Source organism: Chinchilla lanigera, unplaced genomic scaffold, assembly GCF_000276665.1.
Source record: "Chinchilla lanigera isolate Chin_1 unplaced genomic scaffold, ChiLan1.0 scaffold00013, whole genome shotgun sequence".
NCBI lineage: Eukaryota > Metazoa > Chordata > Mammalia > Rodentia > Chinchillidae > Chinchilla > Chinchilla lanigera.
In genome coordinates, this window is record NW_004955414.1 from 22,384,080 (window position 1) to 22,406,836 (window position 22,757).

Here is a 22,757-nt window from a genome sequence, read left to right on the forward strand (position 1 = left end):
AACGTAAATTGGGACCAGCATTTCAAGATGAACTAGAAGAGTAGAAAGTATTAGTGTGCTTATTTGTAAAGGTAAACAATGTTTTGTGAAGCATATATAATTGCTTCAATTACATATATGCAAATATTGCGATGCAAATACTTTTTGGTCTGAGTCATAGGAAGAATTTTTTTTGAGAAACACTGAAGGTTCAGTGGTACACCAGTTGATGTATCAGATTACTTTGGTAGCAATTAACGGAAACCACAGGCTCAAATGGCAAAATACACTAAGGAGTTTATTATTTCAATGTAAATGGGGTTCCTAAGTTTGGGAATTCTTTGTACTTTTAGTTTTTGACATTTCTCAGTGTTATTTTCAGCCTAATGCCAATTCCCCAGTGGCACTCAGAATAACATGTCAACATACTCTAACCCAGCAGAACAAAGTATAGATCCTGAACCCATCAAAAGCAAGGGGATGCAAGTAGTGACTGCTGTCAGTTAATCTGGGTGGATATTTGGAATCAATCCAATGTACGCACTGTAACGGAATGTGTTAATTTTAATGTATCATAGAAATACTTTAGAGGTATCTAGTTTGACAAGTAATGAACTTAGTGGTGGCAAATCTAATGCACGAGTGCCACAGCAGGCTGTTATCACTGAAAGTTCTAAAAGGCTCACCATCACTGAACTTAGGTGTAGGGATGATCAGATGAGCCACCCAAGTTTGTGTACATTATTACGCAGGTGAAGTGTGGAGGGCCGTGGGACAGTGCACTGCAAGACCCCAAGGTGGTAATGGAAAGTACAAACAGGAATCAGCCAAAATGACTTGTTTCTGAAGGCTAAAACTGGAGCAGATGCATGGTCACAGGGCAAGGTCCTAGAAATTTGGACTCTTTCAGATGTGAGGCACTAAGGATCAGCAGGGAATTAAGATAATGAGGTTTCTATCACCACACCTACAATGTGGAGGCAAGTTGGGGGGCTGTTCTGACCAGGACTTCATCCAGGGAGACAGGTGACAGTAATATGACCTAATTCTACTGAAGATAAATTAAATGATCTGTCTTTTGTTTTTCTAACTGTAGATATTGGGCTAGGGGGAGGAGGGCACTTTATCAAAACTTTAAAGAACTGGAATCCCAGATGAAGACTCTCTAAAGTTCCTGACAAGATTTGTTGTTTGGGGCCTCTGCTGGCTGTGGAATTTATTTAAGTGGTGCCTGGAAGGACTTGGTGTATTCCACCAACTGAGGTGAAATTAGAATTCTCAATACACTATTATTTCCCTTATTATCCTTGAGCCTTCAGCCAATGTTCCAGGCTTAACATCCTCTTATTCAGGCCAAAATATTAAAGGTGATGTAGTATCCCTTGAGGCCACAGTGGCAGTGGCCCAACTTTTTGATGATGGCAGGACCTGATTTATGGCAAATATTTGGTAAATATGGTATATCTAGCACCTAAACTTATGTGGGGACTGGCAGATCCTTAAAAAAGTACTTAGGTTAACCGCTGAGCACCCTAATGTGAAATATATTTTGTCTGGCTAAGAGGAAATGTTATGGCAGCCTAGCTGCAATGTATCTGTTCTCAAGATTTACAGATGTGGTTTCAATTTTAAGAGAAGTGCTTTCTTTAGGTGTCAGGGATGATTCCAAGATATCTAGCTGGAGTGAATATTCATGCTAAGATAGGAAGAGTCGTGAAACTTACCAGTGCAGAAGAAACATCTAGTGCAAATGTTTTTGAGTGTTTATGGTGCTCAATTTTTAATGGAAGGCTTTCACACTACTGTGAAGGATAAACTGAAATAGAGGAAGAGAGAGTAAGCCCTATAAGGTCTAGATGAGTCTCAGCCTAAGGCTGCTGTAGCAAAATAGCACTGTAATAGTTGAAGCTTGTATCTGTTAGACCAGTGACCCTGCACCCTTACTAAGGTACAGCCTTAGATAAAAATCTCTTCTTCCCACTGTATTGGGAATATGGTAACTATTAGGCTGCCGATACCAAGTGTTCAGGCCAAGGGTGATAATTTAAGGTCTTCTAGTGAATACCACTCTAATCTGAAGTCTTGAGCCTAAGGGAGTGGGAGCCTGGCTGGACTAAGCCTTGCTTCATTCACTATAATTAGTGGATAAAAAAGAGCAGCTGGTGTCTCACATTCCCGGCCATTCTGAAACCGGATTTCCCTTTTCTAAGTTCCCACAGAGGCCCAATTTTGACAACAATAAAACTTCCAGGAAATCCCCAGCAAGTGGAACTTTCTAATGTTCCTCTCACTACAACACTCTCCATACCAAGAGGAAGGAGCTTATCCTGAAGGTCAATATCCTCTGTCAGGTATCTTCACTTTTTCAGTCAGGGTGCTAATATATAAAAATTCTTAGGTCCTCCTCTAAAACCTGCTCAGAGGTTGAGAGCACAAGTAATTCAGCCTGCAAACAGAGGAATGGTTGCAGTGTCCCCTGAAGGTGCCTTGAATATTGGATAACTTAAACAAGTTTTACTGACAGATGTTCACCCCCTCTCCAACAGGAAATAATCTTTTTCTAAGAAATCATAGGGGCTCAGTCCTATGCTGGAGGTCAAAATACAATCACATCACGGACTAAGTTTGGGGTACAGGACATATGTCCCATCTAAGTTAGTACAAAGAAAAACACAAGTGCACTAACTAAACACAACTCAAAACTAAGAACCAGAAACATAAACCATGAATTTACTATCTTAGGTAGACTCAGGATTTACATGGTTCTCATTTTTGCAGAAACTCTAAGGGAATTAAAAAAAAAAATCATTTTGCATATATTCACAGTAAGGAATTTTATCTTTTGGGCAAAGAGCGGTCCATCTGGGTACCCAGAAGGTTCTGGGCCTCATTAAGGCTGTCCATTTTACACCTTTAGCTCCAGTTCTTCTTAGACACGAAAAGAACTCCAAAGGCCAGTTATCACAGCCACAGACTCCAGTTCCAGTAGTTAAATCCTTCGTGTCTGATCTATATGGGAACTGTAGACACTTCCTTCTTGGTTCTTTTGGAGGTCCTGCCGAAGCCCCTGCAGCAGCTGGTTTAGAAGTGTAAGGTTGCTGTCTCTTTGAGGTAGAGGAAGGGGTGGCAGGCAATTCCCTTTATATTCAATCACTGCCATCTTTGCCCGATCCATCTTGTTCCGATTTGGGATCTGCACCATCCTTGTGTAGCCCCCATTCTGACCTTGGTACCGAGGGGCTAGTACTTTAAACAGCTTTGGGATCAAGTCTTTCTCCTATAGGGCAAGAATTATTTAGCAGACAACAAAGTCAGGAACAATTTCAGAAGCATTTAACTTTCACCACTCACAAAGGTAGGGTCCAAACCCACCTAGGTCTCCCCTACTCTCTAATATGGTACAAAGATACAAAGAAGGATCACTTATAGGGAGATGTGCAGACTCATATGCACATTGAGTTCAACTATAAAACATGATTATTTAATTCACAACACTAGTCCACAAGTGAGAGCCCTAGCTTAAACCTCACAGGGAGCAGAGGGCCCGCTTTGGGAGGCGGGCTATGGGCACTCACTGTAAGCCAGAAGTCAGCCATGCGCATGGCTCGTTCGTTGGTGTCTCCCATTTTTCCATAGTCGATGAGCTGTGAGTATAAAACAAAGGGATGGGATCCAACTGTCATAGGCAGCTGAGCTAGATAGAAATTTTATAGGCAGTCAGACAGGGCCAGGCCCTGGAAGAAGCCAGTATGGAAGACAAGATACCTTACAAACGGAGAAGTGGTACTTGCTTTGGGCCAGATCTCAAGACTAAAGATTAAACAAACACACCCACTTACCTCCCAAGGGATGGACCTCAGGGATTGATATTCTCAATAGGTAGCGATCACCCTGAAGAGTCCTGACCCAACCCCTTACAGGAAAAGCCCGTTTTGTATTCACGCCTACTTGCTATGTGACTCGCTTCCCCATTTGATCCCAATTTAATCAATTTTATCTGAACAATTCTTATTGGCTGACCATAATCCTGTCCATTTTTCCCTTACCTTGGACCCGCCTCACCTAGTCGTTTTGCTCTATAAAAGTCCCTAGAAAAGATAGAGTCTTGGGTAACCCACTAGGGCCCCCGCCTTCTGTCCCTCTCTTGGACAGAAGCTTTCTTTACTTTCCCTCAATAAATATATTCTGCTCTTAACCTCCGTTGCTCCTAAAATTCATTCTTCGATTTTAGAGAACACGAACTCGTCCCCAGATATCATCCAGGTTGGGAGTTATTTTCCTGTATCGCAACCAGAGAAAAAAACGGGGTGTAGGTCTTATTTTCTACAGCCGGACCTCCATCACTTCATTCCACTTAACGAACCCGGCGTCAGCTCTAACCAGCCTTTCCCATGAGCGCAGGAGGAGGGACTCAGCTTAAGCGCACAGCGCGGTGTCACCGCGTCCCCAAAGGCAGCCCGCCCCGCCCCCAACGAGGCCCCGCAGCGCCTCACCTTCTCCGCGTAGCCCTGCATCTCGTCCACACGCGCCCATGTCGCCTCGATGCGTTCGTGTCGCACCAGTCCGGTGAGCAAGTTTCGCAACAGGTGGATGCGGGACTCGGGACCGAGGCCCAGACGGCGGAAGACGCGGCCGTGGGAGATGGCGGACGCCACAGACAGCCGCATGTTCCCGGCGTCCTCCGGCCCCGGGCAGGCCGGAAGTGGAAATTCTCCCGGCAGGGCGGGGCGGAGGCGACTCACGAAGCGCATGCGCCGTAGTTCGGCGCGTGGTGGACGTGTTTGCGCATGAGTACCAGAGCCTGCCTTGTTGGCAGTCTGCGGAGGGCGGAGCAGGGGTGTTGACCTTTTCCAGAGGCGGCGAGCTGGGAGGTTGTGAAGCGCTGCGTGCGCCGCACTGCGGGCCAGGGAAGTTGGCGCCCTCTAGCGTGGCGTCCGGGCTCCGCGGGTTTGTCCTGTGCTGCGTCCGCGGGCCTGTAGCCTCTAGGGCTGAGGGGCGCTCGCCGCGGAGCTTGCCGGGAAAGTGAGTCTGCGAGCAAAGTGGGGCCCGAGGGGTTGGAGCCGCAGAGCAGGGGCCTGCGTGGTGTGTGGGACTTTCTGGGAGCGGCGTTTAACAAGTTTTTAGTGGTAATAGTGAAATAAATAATAATGCCCAGAACAGAAGCGCAGGTAATAAACCTTTCTTTTGTTTTGTTTTTGAGACAGGGTCTCGCTTCGTAGTTGAGGCCGGCCTTAAAGTCACTATGTAGCCGGCCTGGCCTCGAACTTGTGCCAATCCTCCTGAGTCAGCCTCCCGAGGGCTAGGATTACAGGGGTGCAGCACTACACCCAGATCAACGTTTTGTTTAAATTTTCTTTTTTTGAGACAAGGTTTCCCTGTGTAGCCTAGGCTGGCCTCAAACTTGTGGGGATTCTCCTGCCTCAGCCTACAGAATGCTGGGATTACAGGTACAAGGCACCATGCCTGGCAAGTTATATAAAGGTATTTCTTGAAAAACGGGAAAACATACCCATCTATTTTTATGCTAAGTAATGATCAGTATCATCGCTTTAGAGCCTTAACACTGTACATTTAACTGGCACTGTAAAATGGAACTTTATATTTTTTTGTCTTTTTGAGACAGAGTCTTGCTGTGCGGTTCAGGCTGGCCTACAGCTCACTTTGTCTGGCCTCAAACTTGCAGCGGTCCTCCTGCCTCAGCCTGCCGAGGGCTGGGATTACAGATGTGCACCACTATGCCTGGCTGTAAAATGGAACTTTAAAAGTTAGATTCTGTGTTTTTCTTTGAGAGACAGTGGCTTCTCTAAACTTTCTCAGTTATTCTCATAATTGCTCTTTGTTACAGATTGAATTGTTTGCCCCATTCCTGAAGATATGTTAAGTCCTAACCTGCTATGACTTCAGAATGTGGCCTTAGAAAACGGGCAAGGGACCTTGGAAATAGGTCATGGCAGATAAAATTAGTCAAGATGAGTTTATACTGAAATAAAGTGGGCATCTAATTCAAAATGATGAATACCATTCTAAAAAGATGGCAGGTGAAGACACAAAGGTGAACACACAGATTGAAGATAACCAGGTAAGACAGTCATAGAAGGTGAATACTTTGTGACCACTAAAGCAGAATTGCTATTAAGCAGTTGAAAGTCCATGAAGGAACACCAAGGATCACTGGGACACACTTGAAGCTAAAATTGTTCCCCAGATCCTTTAGAGAGCATGGCCCTGTTTCCACTTTTTTTTTAGACAGGGTCTTACTGTATATGTAGTTCAGGCTGTCCTTAAACTCACTATGTCGTTGAACTTGAGGCAATCCTCCTGCCTCAGCCTCCTGAGTGCTGGGATTACAGGCTTGCGCCACCACAACCAGCTTCCACCTTGTTTTCTCCTAACCTCCAGAGTGATATGACAATGCATTTCTGTTATTTTAAGCCTCGTTTTGTGATATTTTGTCATGGCTGCCTTACATGTCCACATGCAGTAGACTGTCACTCTGTCTTTACTTACAAGTGAGCAAAGAATCAAAAAAGTTTCTTTCGAATGAAGCAATAGTTATACAGATAGGAAAATTTACATATATTTGTATATGTCGGTGGAAATTTATACAAATCACAAAAGCTAAATTTCACAATTTAGAATACCACTCTTTCTTTGGGAATAATTCTTGCAGCTTTCAGTTATGTCTTTAACTGGCACTGTAAAAATGAAACTTTAAAGTTACATTTTTTTTTTCTTTTAGACACTGGCTTCTCCAAACTCTCTCAGGCCTAGAATACAAATGGCTATCCCTACTTCTTCTCAGTCCAGGTGAATATGCAGGTGCTGGCATCAGGAAGTCAAGCCCAGTTTCATTTCCTTAGGCTGGTAGGGAGAGGTCCAGGTCCAGGAAGGAGTGGTTCAGCCAGAATATGTGTGTTGCTACATTATATTCTCTTTCCCACTGTTCCTTGCTGTAAGAGACTCCAGCACACTTGTCCCAGGTGAAGCAAATGGCCCCCTCATCTCCTAAGAGCTAGCTTTGAATTAATCCCTTTTTCTTTTTACCAAAATAAATGACTTCTTTTGATCTGGTCAGTGGCAAACAAGTGAGCCTGAACACATGAATCTCAGTGGCCACAACTGAAAGTTTTTGTTAAGATTTTTCACCAAAAAACAATTCATACTTTTTTGTTGGTAAAAACTTACGAAGGTTTTTCTTTGTAAAATAAACATTGAGTTTGAGCCAGTGTTTAAAAAATAAGTGTCCTTTTGGTGAAAACAATTGAAATGTCAAGCACTATCCTTCTGAACTTTTCTGGAAATGAAAACCATGATCTCTTGTCTCTTCTGATAGTCTTCAAAATTTGATTCATTTTTCTCATTGTTTTCCTTATATTTTGTTACTGCAGTTCCTGGCTTTCTCCACAGTTTCTAGGGGCTGATACTCAAAGGACAGTTTTAAACTTTGATTTTTTTGTGTGTGTTGTTCAGCCTCAATCTGGCTGTTTGCAGATATTGTGTCTGATTATCATTATTCTTATTTTTTTATTTTTTTGAAACAAGGTCTTGCTATGTAGTTCAGCCTGTAAGGCTTGATTTGGACATGACTCTCCCAATACCCAACCTGTCTGCAGCAGAGGGTTGTTCTCAGCTCAACATCAATGCCCTCAGCAAACACAGGATAGTTTAAAAGAGGTAAGATGGAACACAGAATCTTGCAAGCACCTGGACATCTAAAGATACCCAAGCATTCACACTGACCGCCTCAAGGACTTTGCCCTTGAGGCACAAAACATCTAGAGACCTTTGACCACTGAGATTTACTAAGATCTTCCCACATGATGTCTTTTGCCTTCTTTCAAACCCTATAAAAAAGCTCACTTTCCTCTGTTCCCTATAGATGGCCTTTTCGCCCTCTGTCTGGCCGCAGCCACACGCAATAAATTCCATACCATGTTGCTTTTCCACAAGCCCAGGGGTCTTGGCTGGTGGTCTCTGCCTTGCACCACTCCTTAAAGAGCCTGAACTTGAACTCACTGTGTAGCCTAGGCTGGCCTCAAACTTATGGCAATCCTCCGGCCTCAGCCTCCCAAGTGCTACAGTTATAGGCATGTGCCACTACACCTAGCCTGTGTCTGATTTTTTTTGCTTTTGGTACTGGGAATTGAACTCAGGACCTTGTGCTTGCCAGGCAGGTGCTATGCCAGAGTTAATATTCCCAGCTCCTGTGGCTGATTATTTAAAAAAAAACAAAAAACCACCAAAACCTCAGGAAAGAAAAGAAAAAAAACAGCAAAACCTCAGGAAAAAAAAATTCTGTACAGCTAAGATTATAACCAAGCTTACAGGCGGGGATATATTATATTCCAAGGGTTTGGAGTCATGAAATACACATGAAGTAAGCTTGAAAGATGACCAACTCTTACGAATTTACTGTTAAAGGTAATATGGCAGAGTTTGTGTAAATGGTAGTTCTTTGAAATAACATCTATGCAGAATGAAGTATTGTTAGTAGATAATTTCAAGCCTATATACATACTATTATAATTCAGTAATGATAGCAGTAATTTAGACCTGAAAGATTTTTTTGCTCAGGTCCTTGTGTCACTAACATTGTCTAGAATTATTGTTGTATGTATGATAATAAAAATGAATTGACCTTTAGTTTTGTTACTACTTTGAAATTCTTGTTTTAATTTAATTTAAAATTCTTGCCAGGTGTGGTGGTGCACACCTGTAATCCCAGCCCTCGGGAGGCTGAGGTAGGAGGATTGCTGCAAGTTCGAGGCCAGCCTGGGCTACATAGTGAGTTCAGGGGCAGCCTGAACTATACAGTGAGACCCTGTCTCAAACACCAAACAAATAAACAAACAAAAAAATTCTTTATAGATAATTTGCCTGCATGTTTTTGTTCCCAGGGAAGACTGTTCTTACCTGTGAACCCTTGTTACCTAATGGCTCTAGGTGTGAACTGAGTCCCCAGTACTGAAGAGTGGATCTGAGTATTCCTGGTTTTTTTGTTTTTTGTTTTTTGTTTTTTCTCTGGTACTGGGAACCGAACTCACAACCTTGCGCTTGCCAGGCAGGCACTTTGCCGCTGAGCTAAATCCCCAGCCCAGTATTCCTGGTTGATCCCGGACTTGCAGTAACACATGAGAGTCCAGGTTGAGCCCCTAAGGAAGTGCTGGTAGATACTAGTCAGTCTGAGAAGGGTGAGGAAAGTGACTCCAAGCAGTATTTTGGGAGGTAGCTGAAGAAGAAATATCCCAGCCTTTAGAATTTTTTCCGTCCATGGCTGCTGTAGGGAGAAGGGGATTGGATCTGCTCAAACCACTGCACAGACCCTCTAACTGGCTGCATTCTAGTCTATGCAAACCTCTGTGATGCGGTATGACTAGATGGGGGTCCTGTAGGACTTCTTTCCAGGTCTTTGGTGTCCTGAGCAAAGAATTGGACAAGACGCAGAGAAGGTAGTGAAGGTGTACTTTTATTAAAGCAGATGTACACTGTGCAGGGTGAGAGCAGTCCTGTGCTGGTGAAAAGGCTCATAGCAGCCCAGAGGTTAAAGTGAATAGGGTGTTTAGTATCCAGAATACCGTGATTGAGCTCCACCTCTTGCAGATAAGGCAGCTGTTTTAGCAGAAACTCACCTGGCCCCATGCCAGATGTAAACTGTCGTACCCAAAGTCTCTCTTTGGTCTCTTAGTAGATTTAAATGAAGAATAAGAAACAGTGTCTTTTGATTGATTGTGTCCACATGTAAGTGAAACATTGAGAAAAGCATCTTCTGATGGGTCCTGTGAGCAAGTAAAGGATTGAAAATGGCATTTTTCTGATTGATTGACAGTGCTCAGAGGTTGACAGCTTGGCATGATTTTGGGTCCCATGTTTCTGTGCATGTCCTCACTTTTTAGGAAACATCTCACTGAACTTATTAGCCATGGGGCTTTATGACTTTGGACGCATTTACCCCAGTTGGTTGTTCAGTTTTGCCTAGCGCTAATCTCCTACCTCAGCAGCCTTCTTGGAGCATTACAGGCACCTCTGCAAGTGCTCAGTCAGGCATTCAGTCATGATGGTGGGGAACAGATGTCGATTAGACCTCAAACCAATTTCTGGTTTTATCCCTGCACTAGAATACTGAATGTCTAGACTTATCACAGGGACTAGCTTTTCTTGCTCTGAGAGAGAGAGAGAGTGTGTGTGTGTGTGTGTGTGTGTGTGTATGTGTGTGTGTATTCTCCCACCTCCCACCCAGGCCAGGTTGTAACCTTTCTCTGAATCCAGTGTTCTCAGGAAGATTGTTCAAACACATGGCCTGCCTCTAGTATTGGATTAGGCCCAGTTTGAGTTTTTCCACATTAACCCATTAGGATACTGAGCATAATAACAAACTAAAACATACCCAAATGGAAACAAACAATCATGTAGGGAGTTGAATTTAGAAAATATGCTCCTGATCATATGCAACTAAATTCAAGGTGTTCAGGGCTGTACTGGGATACAGAATTTGGATAGAATCAGAATAACCCTTTGCGTGGTGTTTCACCCTGGAAATGGTTACTAGCTGTTTCCAACTTGGCTGACTTTTTCCACATGGTGTTCTTTCCTCTGCCTGCTTTATTTCCTTGTATTATTACTGAGATAGGCTGCCTGTTGCGGAAATTATAAGGTCCTTCAAGGTCAGAGAGGAACTCTGACTCATACGTTTCATTGTCTTTGACCTTGACGCCACCCCCAAGCTTAGCCCTCTGCTTTTCGAATTTTTTCAGTACAAACTTGTAAAAATAAAAAAGAACTTGGAAAAGAAAAATTTGATTTTTTTTGTCTGTGTCATTGATAATTACATCTTTATTTAGAACAATTCTCTCATTTGATAGATAGTTACTGACAAATTATTATATGTTAACTAGCTTTCATCAAATATTTCACTAATTTTGTCTCTGTGTGGAATATTCTTTTTTCTCTGACCTTTTATTCATGGATCTGTGTTATTAAAAAGATCTCTTCAGCTCTTTTCTCTTTCATATAAGCCTGAACTTAGCGATGTCACTGGTTATACTATTTGCAAAGCAACTATTTTGTTTTTGGTTTGTGCTCTTTCTCTCATCCTAGCTGACATATTTCTTCACCACTGGATATTGGTTCCTTAGCCCCTACTTCCCTATTTTATAAAACCTTGAGCTGAAAAAAAAAAGCCCAACAGTAGGCACATCAAAGGAGACAGTAACTATAAAATAGGTCCATTGGAAGGAGCCTTGGCTGATCACCCAGTCCAAACATTTTTAACCCTTTTTTTGTGCCTTTTGACTAAGACTGACAAATTCTACTCTACTGAGAATAATGTGTTTAAGTGCATAAAATAAAAGCATAAAGAAACCAGTTGTATTGCTATCAAAATACTTTTTGAACATTTCCAAATCGGTGGCATCAATAATATGTACTGTTTTGGTAATATGCTAAATAGTAAGATCTGCTGGTAGGTTTAATAGCCACTACAATTTTTCAAAGTAGTAAACATATTGAGGTATTTTTAACAACTGTAATCTGATACAAAAATAACTGATTTCTACTATAAAGGATCACTGTTACTAGCACTGTTGTGATATGGCAAGCAATTTGAAGAAAATGTTGCATTTCAGTAACAGATCAGTGCAAATAAAGGCATTTTTTTTCCTTTTCCCAATTTACTGATCTTCAGAATTTTGTTCATTGACTCTTTGGGTGTCTGTGACCTCCAGGTTAAAAACACTGGAGCTGTTGTGCAGTTGAGGGGACTGAGGACAGTCCCTGTGAAAAAAGTGAAAAATTCTATTCCTGGAAAGGGAAGGACTACATTTATTTTTTATTTTTTTATTTTTTGGTTTTTCTCCGGTACCGGGAACCGAACTCACAACCTTGCGCTTGCCAGGCAGGCGCTTTGCCACTGAGCTAAATCCCCAGCCCCAGGAAGAACTACATTTAAATTCAGGTGTAGCTCAGTAATGAGCATCAAGTCTGTCCCTCCACCCCAACTCTCAGATTCTTTTACATATAAGTTAAAAATTATGCACCAGGTACTGGACTAGCTACTGGGGATTAACTGGGTAACTGTCTTACGAAATCTATACTCTAATGAAGATTTAAACATTAAGTAACTATGTAGAAGTTATTTTACATGCCTAGGGACAATAGGAGTTTTTGTGGATATATATAAGGGAGGAAATTTAAATTAACTTAGTAGATCAGAGAAGGCTTTAGTGAGGGAGCGATGTCTAAGCTGGGACCTGAAAATGCGTAGAAATTAGCTAGATAAAAAAAGTAGGGCAGAAGTGTTCTAAATATTTGAAAATCCAGAAGAAAAAGAACATGGGGACATTTCTGGTCTAGAGAAAAATTCACTGTGACTGCAGAAAAAGGAGTGACTGGAGAGTGGAGAATGTTAAATTGAGTATGGAGTGCTGCATGGATCACACTGCCTGACTGTGTAAAGCATATAAACAATTTTGGAGTTTGTTTTAAAGGGCAGTAGGAGGCCACTGTAGCCTTTTGGGAGGAGGAATAATATGATCAGATTTGCCTTTGAAATAAATCTCTTTAACTTAGCTTGTGGAAAATGGGTAGAAGAAGTAAGAGTCAAGGAAGCTCTTGAGGGCAGTATAAATAAGATAGTGACTTAGAGGAGGTGGCCACTCCTTTTTTTTTTTTTTTTTTTGGGCCACTCATTTATTCAATAAACATTTATTAAATACTTTCACAGTCCTAACAGCAAGCACATGGCGCACTCAAACTATGTAAGATGTGGGCTGGTTTTAGGGCCCCCAAGGTGCAGGACACCAGACTGGCAGTATGGGCACCATTATTACCTTCAGGCCTGAAGAGGGGAGCAGTTCCTTGGGAAAAGGGAAGCTAGGCAGGGTAGCCGCATGTATGGTGAGAGCAATGTATGGAGAGGGTAGGAAGTGTGGGAAGGAGCCTGGAGGAATCGATAAGTACGCTTTTCTCCTTTTTATCTTTTGCTGGTTCTTCCTAGTGGCCATCCAGAGACAAGAAAGCAATGAAGCCTAGTCTTCGGGGATATAATAGAACAGAGAAGGACAGAGTGTATATCTGGGGAGGCAAACAAAACATCCAGCATAAGCAACAACAACAAGACATACTATGCCTCTGCATTCATGTAGCTTACATTCTAAGAAAGCTATCTTTTAAAAAAAATTAGTCCATTTGCAGTACATAGGGATTGCATTCATCATGGTACGTGGACATAAGACATCTTAATTCTTTTTTACTTCCTGTTCTTTCTCTTCTGCCTCCCTCTATCTTAAACTGAGGTATGCACACCCCTGGGAATACACAATCATTGTCTAGGAAATACACATGTTTAGATATTTTTATGGTAGTTTATTCCACGACTTCAATTTCCATATGTCTCCTTTCCAAATTGATATACCCATGAAAATATCTGTAGTGGAAATATCATTCTTGTCCTTTTCAACTTGCTTCTTCACATTGACCTTTCTGTTACTTTAGAAAAGAAAGCCATGTCTCTTGACCATCTGGAATCCTACTGTGGTACATTGCTCTGGGTAAGAAATCCAGGGCTCAAACAAAAGGACGAATCAAAATATGGCTGCTTGTGAGTCTTCCTTTTCTGTATTTATATGTAAGTGCTGTTCAGGGTGATGTGTCACATTAAAAATGTTATTTTTGGCTCATGATGGAATATCCTGAAGTCAAATATATTGTAGTAAAAATAATATTTGTTTAATGACTTCATTTAACTGCTAACAATTATTAAAGAAACAAACAAATGTATTATTCCTCATGGAAAGTATTGTTGAGAAAATCAGAAATTGTTGGTAAGAAATGTCGGAGGTGATAATTTTATTCATCTGACAAATTCATGGCAATGTAATAAACTCTTATCTATCATCTATCTAATACAGCTTCGAATGTTGAAGATTTATAAAATTCATGCTAAGAATACAATCTTTCATTTTTTGTGTCTTTGCATTCTTATTAATTTCAGTAATAAGGAAAAAATAAGTTATTTATATAGGTGTCAGTTGCATATTTCATGTAATTTCAGGAGTTAGAAGAAAATTTTATGTTTACTTTCAACATTTTAATGTTACGTATAAGAGAAAAAAACAATGAGTGCATAAATTGGAGGCAAATTAATCTTGAACTTTTACTCAGGTCCTGGGAGAAATGTTTTTGCCTTCCCCTTTTAAATAGCTTTATTGAAATTTCCATACTATGAAGTTGTTTCACTAGCTTTGAACAAGGTTTAGGTATTGTAAATACCTATTCTTTTTCTTTTCATTAATCTTTGGCTCAAAGTCTTTTATTTGTCACTCTTCAACTGATTCTCAGGTCTTTTTTTTATTCCTGCCATGTAGATCGGAGACTTAGATTAGCTTTATTTGAAGTCGTTGTTACTTCTGCTGTAAATAATGCTTTTGAGAACAATAAGTACACTTTTTAAACCCTACACTTCCAAGTGGTCCACTAACTTTTTTTGCTGTTGATTTCTACTGAACCCAAACTCATATTATCATTGGATATAATATTCATTTAGGAATAAGTGAATTAATTAAAAAATCTACCGTGTCTGTCTTTAGATGTATTTTTCAGTGAAATGTTTACTTTTTATGTTTAAGAATTATTCACCAGCAAGTCGTGGTGGGGCTCCCCTATCTGTAATCCCAGTATTCTGGGAGGCTGAGATAGAAGGATCACAAGTTTAAGAACTTGCCTCACATAAATAAATAAATAAACAAAAACCCCTTGATCATAAACTTGACTTGTAAAATACTTGTTTTGCTCTATTATACACTAACAAAAAATGATAACTGAAGCCATCCAGTTGAAATGTAATTTAATTTTGTATACACGTTTTGGTGACAAGAGCTTACAAACAATGCCAGTAACTCCTGTAAAATCAGCATAAAATAAAAGTGGTTGAAAGATTTGAGCAGGCACTTTCTAAAAGCAAATAGAAAGCATGAAAAAATGTACAACTTTGTGGAAATGTATATCAAAATTATGTTGAAGTTATATATACTATATACCCTAGATTGGCTAAAATTAAAATGAATAAAAGCAAGTGTTGGTGATATGAGAAGTAGCTAGAACTCTCATATGTTGCTGCTCTAAAAATGGTATTCTTTATTGAAGCTGAAGGTATGTACATACGCGGACTTAGTAATTCTACTGCTGGTGTATCGCTAATGGAAACACATAGATGTGTGCACTAAAAGCATATGAAAAACTTTGTAGCAACATTATTTAAAACATCCCCATGGTAGAAATAACTACAATGTTCCATCAGTAGTGTAATGGATAAATGATATGGTTATATTATGAAATATACAATAATTTCAATAAACTGATACAGCTTCCAGGGTAGTAACATGAATAGATGTCACAACTGTATTCAGTGAAGGAATTTAGGCACAGAAATACATTCTTTTTTAAAATTTTATTTTATTTTTTTGGTCTTTTTGAGACAGGGTCTCACTATGCAGTTCAGGCTGGTCTTGAACTTGCAAAGATCCTCCTGCCTCAGCCTCCTGAGTGCTGGGACTACAGGCGTGCACCACCATGCCAGGCCAGAAATACATTCTTTATCATTCCCGTAGGCGTCACTCAGATCTAATCTCTAGTGTTGCCGGGCATGGTGGCACATGCCTGTAATCCCAGCACTCTGGAGGCTGAGGCAAGAGGGTTGTTGCGAGTTCAAGACGAGCCTGGGCTGCAAAGTGAGCTCAAGGCCAGCCTGAACTGCACAGCGAGACCCTGTCTCAAAAAGACAAAAAAAAAGAAAAAAAAATCTGTGGTGCTTGAGTAGTAAAAAGGGGTTATAGTGATTAGGGAGAGGGTGTGAAGGGTGTCTCTGGGTTGTTGATAACTTCTACAACTTCACCTGGACGATGGTTAGTGGATTACATTTGTGATTGTTTTGGTTACTTTTCTCTCATTGCTGAGAGAAAATACTTAACGCCTAAAATTAAGGAAGGAAAAGTTTATTTAGCTTACAGTTTGTGGAGGTTTCAGTTCATACTTGGTTGGCTCCGAGGCAGAAGGTAAAAAAACAAGAACAAAGAGGGGAATGGCAGCTGAACAGCAAAGCAACCAGAGCAAATGGGAAGAATGGCATCAAGCAGTCTCTTTCCTTCCCTTACATTGTAAACAGGCTACCCCCACCCAGGGGGCGTGTAGCCCTCACATAATCTCCATGTCCTCCTCTTCCACAGGCTCAGGGTGAATACAAAGTAAGCACCCTGGCTTCCTGCTGAATCACTTAGCCAAACTTCTAGACTCCCCAAGTTGACACAATGTATCAACCATAACAGGGACAAATTCATTGAGCAGTACACATACAATTTGTGTGTTATTTCTAGTATAACTGTGATATTTCACAAAAAAAGAATCTCATCTTCTATAGCCTCCTGATTCATTGAAGGTTATTCTCTCCTTGAATATGGTACTGATAAAGGTCCCCCAAAGATGTCCATGTCCTAATCACTAGAACCTGTGAGTAGATTTATGTAATTTGGCAAAATAACTTTGCAGATGTCATCAAAATAAGGATTTTGAGGTGGGGAGATTATTTTGGATTATCTGGGTGGGCCCAGTATGATCACAAAAGTCTTTATAAGGGGATCAGAAGTTGATGCAACATGAGAAAAACTTGAGTGGCCTTTGGTGGAGTTTAAGACGGAAAGGAGGTATGATTGTAAGAATCCAGGAAGTTTCTAAAAGGTGGAAAAGGCAAGGAAATGGATTTTCTCTCAGGCCCTCTGAAAGGAGCAAAATCCTGCCAATATCTTGCTTTTAGCTCATTAGACCCAATTATAGCTTTCAGAACTAAAAGATAAATCTGTTGTTTCAGACCACCAGGTTGTAGTTTGTTACCACACCAATAGAAAACTGTAAGAGTGAGTCACACACTGTACCCACCAGAAGATACTGCACATAATAGGTACTCTGTGAAAAGTGTACTGAATGAATGTTCCAACTTCCAAAGTGGCCAGATGCTTAATTAGGATGAAGGAATTTTACAAGTAAGTGTGTTTCCCTGAGACTTCAAGACTAGTATCATATGCAGTGGCCAGTTTCTTCTTGTCTCTCTCCCTCTAATCTTCAAATTTGAAGCTTTTCAGTTCAAAGGCCTGGAGGTGATGAGAACGGAGCACGGACTCTGTATTCATCAGATACAGCAGATTGAGGATGAGGATGTGGATGAAGAGTGCGTGATTAGAGCTTTGCCTTAGTCCATCAGAGGCATTCATTTTTCTGGAAGAGATAAGAATTCTTTACAAAAGTAGAAAAAAGACCTAAGAATGTTAGTCTTTTGACATCCAAAGTGGAAGTTTCCATGTATCATATTTAGGATTCAGTCACAGAATGACAGCACACGGTGGTCAGGTAGAGGGTGGTCCTGGCACTTAACTGCAGAAAGACGCCGAGTTTTTATGTGTTGTGGATGCTGAATTGAAACCCAGTGGGCTGTAGTAGGCCTATCATGCCAGAGTGAGTTGATTCAGTGTGTGGGATAGAGGATGTGGTAATAAACTCAGGGTTCAGGAGCTAGCAAAATCCACTTATCTTAACAGAAGGTTAGGAGCATTGTTTCTGCCAAAGGTACAGCCCATGTATTTACTTGCCTATCGACCTGGACTGCAGAGACCGGTAGACGGCGCTGCTGCACCACATAAAGAGGGTTAGAGCTGCTTCTCAGAGCCCGGAAATTGCAGAAACCACTCCCTACCAAGTTCTGGTGAAGCAGGGAAAGCAGAGCTGAGTGGTGAAGCATTGCTTTAGCCAGTAGAGATTGAATACTGTACTTCTAACAGCATATTCAGACGGTCCGATTGGGCTGAGTGTAAACCAGGTTAAACCATTAAGTTTCTCTCCTGCTAACCAGCTGATGGGGATTTGGGAGGGATGATACAGTAAAAGAAAGCACAATATTTCCGTAAATCATCTGAATTGTATTGTAAGCCTTGAGATTTGTCTGTAATTGTCCTTCTGCTCCATCATTGAGATTTCTCTCTGGATAGGGTTCCAGAAGAGGAAAGAGGGTTATAGAACAGCATACCTTAAGTGTATCTCTTTCTTTTACTTCCTTTCCTATTTTTGTTTCCTGATCTGTCTTTGAGTTTGGGAAGCTGGAGGGTATTTGACCTTATGTCTATAGCGTTCCTCCTCCTATGTGTCTCTCTTCTCTTTCCTTTAGAGAATGCTTTCCAGGCAGGAAAGTTTCTAATAAATGCCCCCCCAAAGTGTGAAGGTTACTGAAAGTTCATCCAGTATGAAGCCCTGTGATAAATACAGAATATATAAAGAAGCTGGTTCTGACCTGCACACAGGGAACAAGGGAAATAGGCATTTAAGTGAATGAGTTATAAGTACTATCATTGAAGAAAAAGCTGCTGAGATTTAAAAAAATTTCATATTTTGTTCACCACTATAGTATCTATGAATATTAAAAAATAGTTCATAAATACAGGAAACAGTCTTCACTTGATGGACCAAAGTCAGCATATACCTGAATTGTGGATCTTCTTACAGTAATTTTACAGCCACAGGACATGGATGATATTATTAATGGGAGACTTAACCTTTATACTGCCTTTTTTCTAAGCTCATTCTCTCATGTGTATGAAGTTATCTTTTCATATTTTGCCAGTATTTCTATTTTGTGTTTCCAGGCTATCAATCACCTTTTATTCTGCCTACGCATATTCTATCATCTGTGTATATCTTTAAGAAGCAGATATATGTCTAATTCATTTACAAAGATCTGGGTCCTGGAGAAATTCTACAGGTATAGGACATGTTTTGTATGAAATAGTTACCAGTCTGAAGCTGTGCAAAGGTGTATGTTAAAAACATTAATTGCAGTGCTATTTATAATAGTGAAGATTTGGTAACTTCAGTTGCCTGTCAGTTGGGGTCTGGTTAATTGCATGCAAAAGAATAGCATGTAGGCATTACCTTAATTATTAAACTAGACTAATATTTGTTGGTCTAGACAGGTGTTTATGGTAGATGTTCAGTGGAGAAAGAGGTTAGAGTGCTGATACTATACATTGCCATTTATGCAAAATTATGTGTTTTTAACCTTGTGCCCATATTCCTGGAATATTAATGGTTATTAAAATGTTTTCAGAAAGTGGTATTTTGTGTTCTTAATATTTTCCCACAGTTTGGATTTTTCAATGAATATGTTATTTTATTAGAAAAATAATGAAAATTTGAAAGCTTTTATTCCTTATGTCTTACTCAGAGTTCATTAGGGTATTGTTGCATAGTTGTTCTTAATCAGGGCAATGCAAATGTTTCAGGAGTATTTAGCAACTTCTGGAGACATTTTTGTTTGTCATGACTGCTGGTAATACTACCCAGATCCAGTGGATAGAGTTCATGGATGCTGCTAGACATCTTATAAGGCATAGTCCAGTCCCGCACAACAAACAGTTATGTGGTCTTAATGTTAATAGCGCTGAGGTTAAAGCATCTTGGAATTCTTTATACTGATCGGCTCATCACCACCATCTGGTGGTGGGAGAAGAACCTGCAGCTTCTATGTAGCTTAGCGCTGAAGTCAGATGCTTATTGACTATAAGCCCCCAGAAAAAAGATAAGAGGCCATAAGAAGGATACCTGTAGTTAGAGTAGGAGGCAGGAACGAGAAAGAAAATTCATAGTTGACTGGCTCTTTGGTACTTTTACAGAGACTAGTAGTTTCATCTGAAGCTATCGTTGTAATTTGTAAACCTCACATTACAATTCCTATTTTCCATTCTTACTGGGACTCTAGGGACTAGATGTTGAAGCAAGAAAGATTTTGAGTAAACTTTAACTTGATGGATGGAGAGAATCTCTACTTGTACCCAGAGGTGCCTCCCCAGTACATAGGACGATAAAGTTTCAGTTCTGTCAGGAATATTTCCAGACTGGAATACATAGGACCAAAGCAAGTTTCCTTGCTTTGGCTCCATTTAACTATGGCCTCCATCTCATGGCCCTGAAGCAATGCATTTTCAAAACCTAGGCTTCTTTCCATGACCCCACCCCTCCTACCTCCAATTTAAAGGACATGTGGAAAAAAATACCTATTCTTATTATGCTTATCAATTTTGTCTTTTTTTATCCAATGATTTTCTGTTTTCTGATGATCACTTACTAGTAAATTGCTCACCTAGCATCTGTGTCTCCTCTCTGCCGCTCTCAACAGGGCTGTGGGCCATTGCTCACTTTTGGGTCTACCAGTTACCTCTGGAAGGCCTGCATTCCTTGAAAGGAGGCTGCTCTCTTCTTACAGGTGTTGGGGAGAGAATGTTATGTAGCCCTTACTTTCTTTTTGCACTGGTTCTTTATTATGCACAATCCTCTTGTTCAAATCCATCTGGATTTAGCAGTCTTTTCCATGGCCTTCAAGAATATTACAGATTGATTTCTCCAGAAGCAGATGCTAAAACTGTGCAAAGTACTTATTAGCAGTCAGTACCTGTGAAAGAAGGGGCAGAAGTAGAATTGACAGAGGAAGAAATTGAACTATGATGAAGGCCTCACAAACCCTGAGCCAGGTGGAAACTCTTGTTTGAAGGCTATCTGAGCATCCTGTGTCAAGCCAACATGGCAGGACTCTCTCACTCAGTCACTAGATACAGGTTACCCCTGTATCTATCCTGTGAAGCACATGACCTCAGCTGAAAAGGCTTTCTGCAATTAAGCCAGATTTCAAAGTTTCAACAGCTGAAGAGTGGCTGCTTACTTCACACCCCTCAGTGTGTGAAGCAGCATGTCCTTCCTTGAGGACCACAATTCCAAGGGAAAGCACCAAAGAGAGGTAAACTGTTATGGAGGTTGTTTCCAGGAGGTCATGCCCTGCTTTACATATCTTCTAATTGGGAGTAAACACAAGTCACTTGGATTGCACTAAAAATAATAATGACATTGGGGGGGCTATTAGGTAGCTATTGTCAAAGGGATGGAACAGTGCACTTTTTCTCCCATTCCTCACTCTGTTTTTGAAGTTTACAATTTTAATTTTGTTTTATTTTTAAAATTCTATTTAGGGAAAAGAACATACAGACAGAGAAAATAAAGCAGATCCATTTGTAACTACTATTGGGTCAAATATAGAACTTGAACCCACTTCTTGATGAACTTATGAACAATTGAGCATGAAATGTAGACGTAACTACCTTTAAATATAATGGCAATAATAGTAGTGTTAATAACTACTATAATTACTTCATTAACATAACTTTTGTTGCTCCTGTTGCTGTTGCCTACACTATACTACCTAACTCAACACATTTCACATGCCGCACACACATATTATGTGAAGTCATCCTCACACTTCTATGAGATAGCAACATTTCATAGATTAAGAAAATGAATCAGAGACAGTTTAATTCCTCAGAGGTCACATAGTGGCAAATGGTGGAGGTCCCAGGCACAGCTAAGGAGTCTAACTTCTGAGTTTTGGCTCTTAATTGCAACTACGAGGTAGCATTCTCTAACTTTCAACACTTGGATTAGATCTACTAATTTACTTCATCTTGAATCCCTTCTTCATTTCGCTTCCCTTCTCCTTCATTTATTTTTACTGGAATAACTTCTCCAGTAAATCACTTGCATGGAAATCTGCGTATGTTTTAGGCCTGCTTCTGAGGAACTTAAGACATACTGCTTTCCACACCTGTGAAGAATTGTGCCAGCGACTTTGCTAAGTCATTAATTGATTAGTGTTTGGAATAGCTGTAACTACCAATAAAGTGCCCAAAGACTTTGGTATTCTAAAATGCATTTGAGCTATTACATTATAATCACATTTATTACAAACTGTATTCTCAAATGTGATTTCTCCAGGAGTCTGTGTTGACTATACCTGCCAGTGCAACTCAGACGCGATTGTTTAACCTGTTTATGTATTATAATAAAATTACTCAAAGTAAAGAAGTAAGGAACTTGGGAGAGGCAGTATAACATAGTCACTTAGTGCTTACTGTCCTGTGTATCGTATGTATGGCAATTAATTTATTCCCCCTCAAAGCATGAGAAATTTACCATTTCATTGTTTGGATATCTGAGCACACAAAAATTATGTCCAAGGTCTCACAGGCACTATTCCTACAAAGACAGCAGTATTAGTAGTTATTGTGCAAATATCAGTGATAATATATCTTCCTCCACTGCCCTGTCCACTTATGCACCAAAACACTAATATAAAGTGTTGAATTTTTTTTCAGACTTTACTGAAGGGTTGGAATGGAAAGAGGTACAATTCTGAGGAAAGAGGAAAATAAAATTATATGTTTCACATCTATTTTTCTATAGTCCAAACAAAAGGCATCCCAAAACTTAAGGGGTTATTTTTAGATACACCTCATTCCCTAGACTTTCCTGTATTCCACTGTGTTTATAAGAACAAAAACTTCCTTCAAAATGTTTCAGTGCAGTTTCTCATTTTTATTTAATTCACACCTTTATTTTTAAGATTTTGTTCTCATTACAGATAATTTATGAGGTACAAAGGTATATATGTGTGAAGTACAAAGTGATTCTTTTGTGTATGTCTGCATTGGGAATGAACAAATCAGGTTAATAAATCCATCACTTCACATCTTACTATTTTTGTGGCAAGAACATTTAACCTTTTTTTTTTGTTTTTTTTTTTTGTGGTACCAGGGATCAAACTCACGACCTTGCGCTTGCCAGGCAGGCACTTATGCCACTGAGCTATATCCCCAGCCCATCGCAAAGACATTTAAAACACATTTTTAGCAGTTTTGAAATGT

General features: G+C 40.3%; 1 protein-coding gene across 1 annotated transcript; it reads right to left on the bottom strand.

The window, feature by feature from the left end:
- Positions 1 to 2,682: 2,682 nt before the first annotated feature.
- On the bottom strand, positions 2,683 to 4,693 carry Mrpl17 (mitochondrial ribosomal protein L17). Its single transcript, XM_005380170.2, has 3 exons — positions 4,473 to 4,693; positions 3,555 to 3,623; positions 2,683 to 3,256 (listed from the first exon to the last, which is right to left on the bottom strand). The coding sequence occupies exons 1-3, from the start codon at positions 4,644 to 4,646 to the stop codon at positions 2,969 to 2,971; spliced, it is 531 nt and encodes a 176-aa protein (XP_005380227.2). The 5' UTR covers positions 4,647 to 4,693; the 3' UTR covers positions 2,683 to 2,968.
- Between the last annotated feature and the right edge of the window lie 18,064 nt (positions 4,694 to 22,757).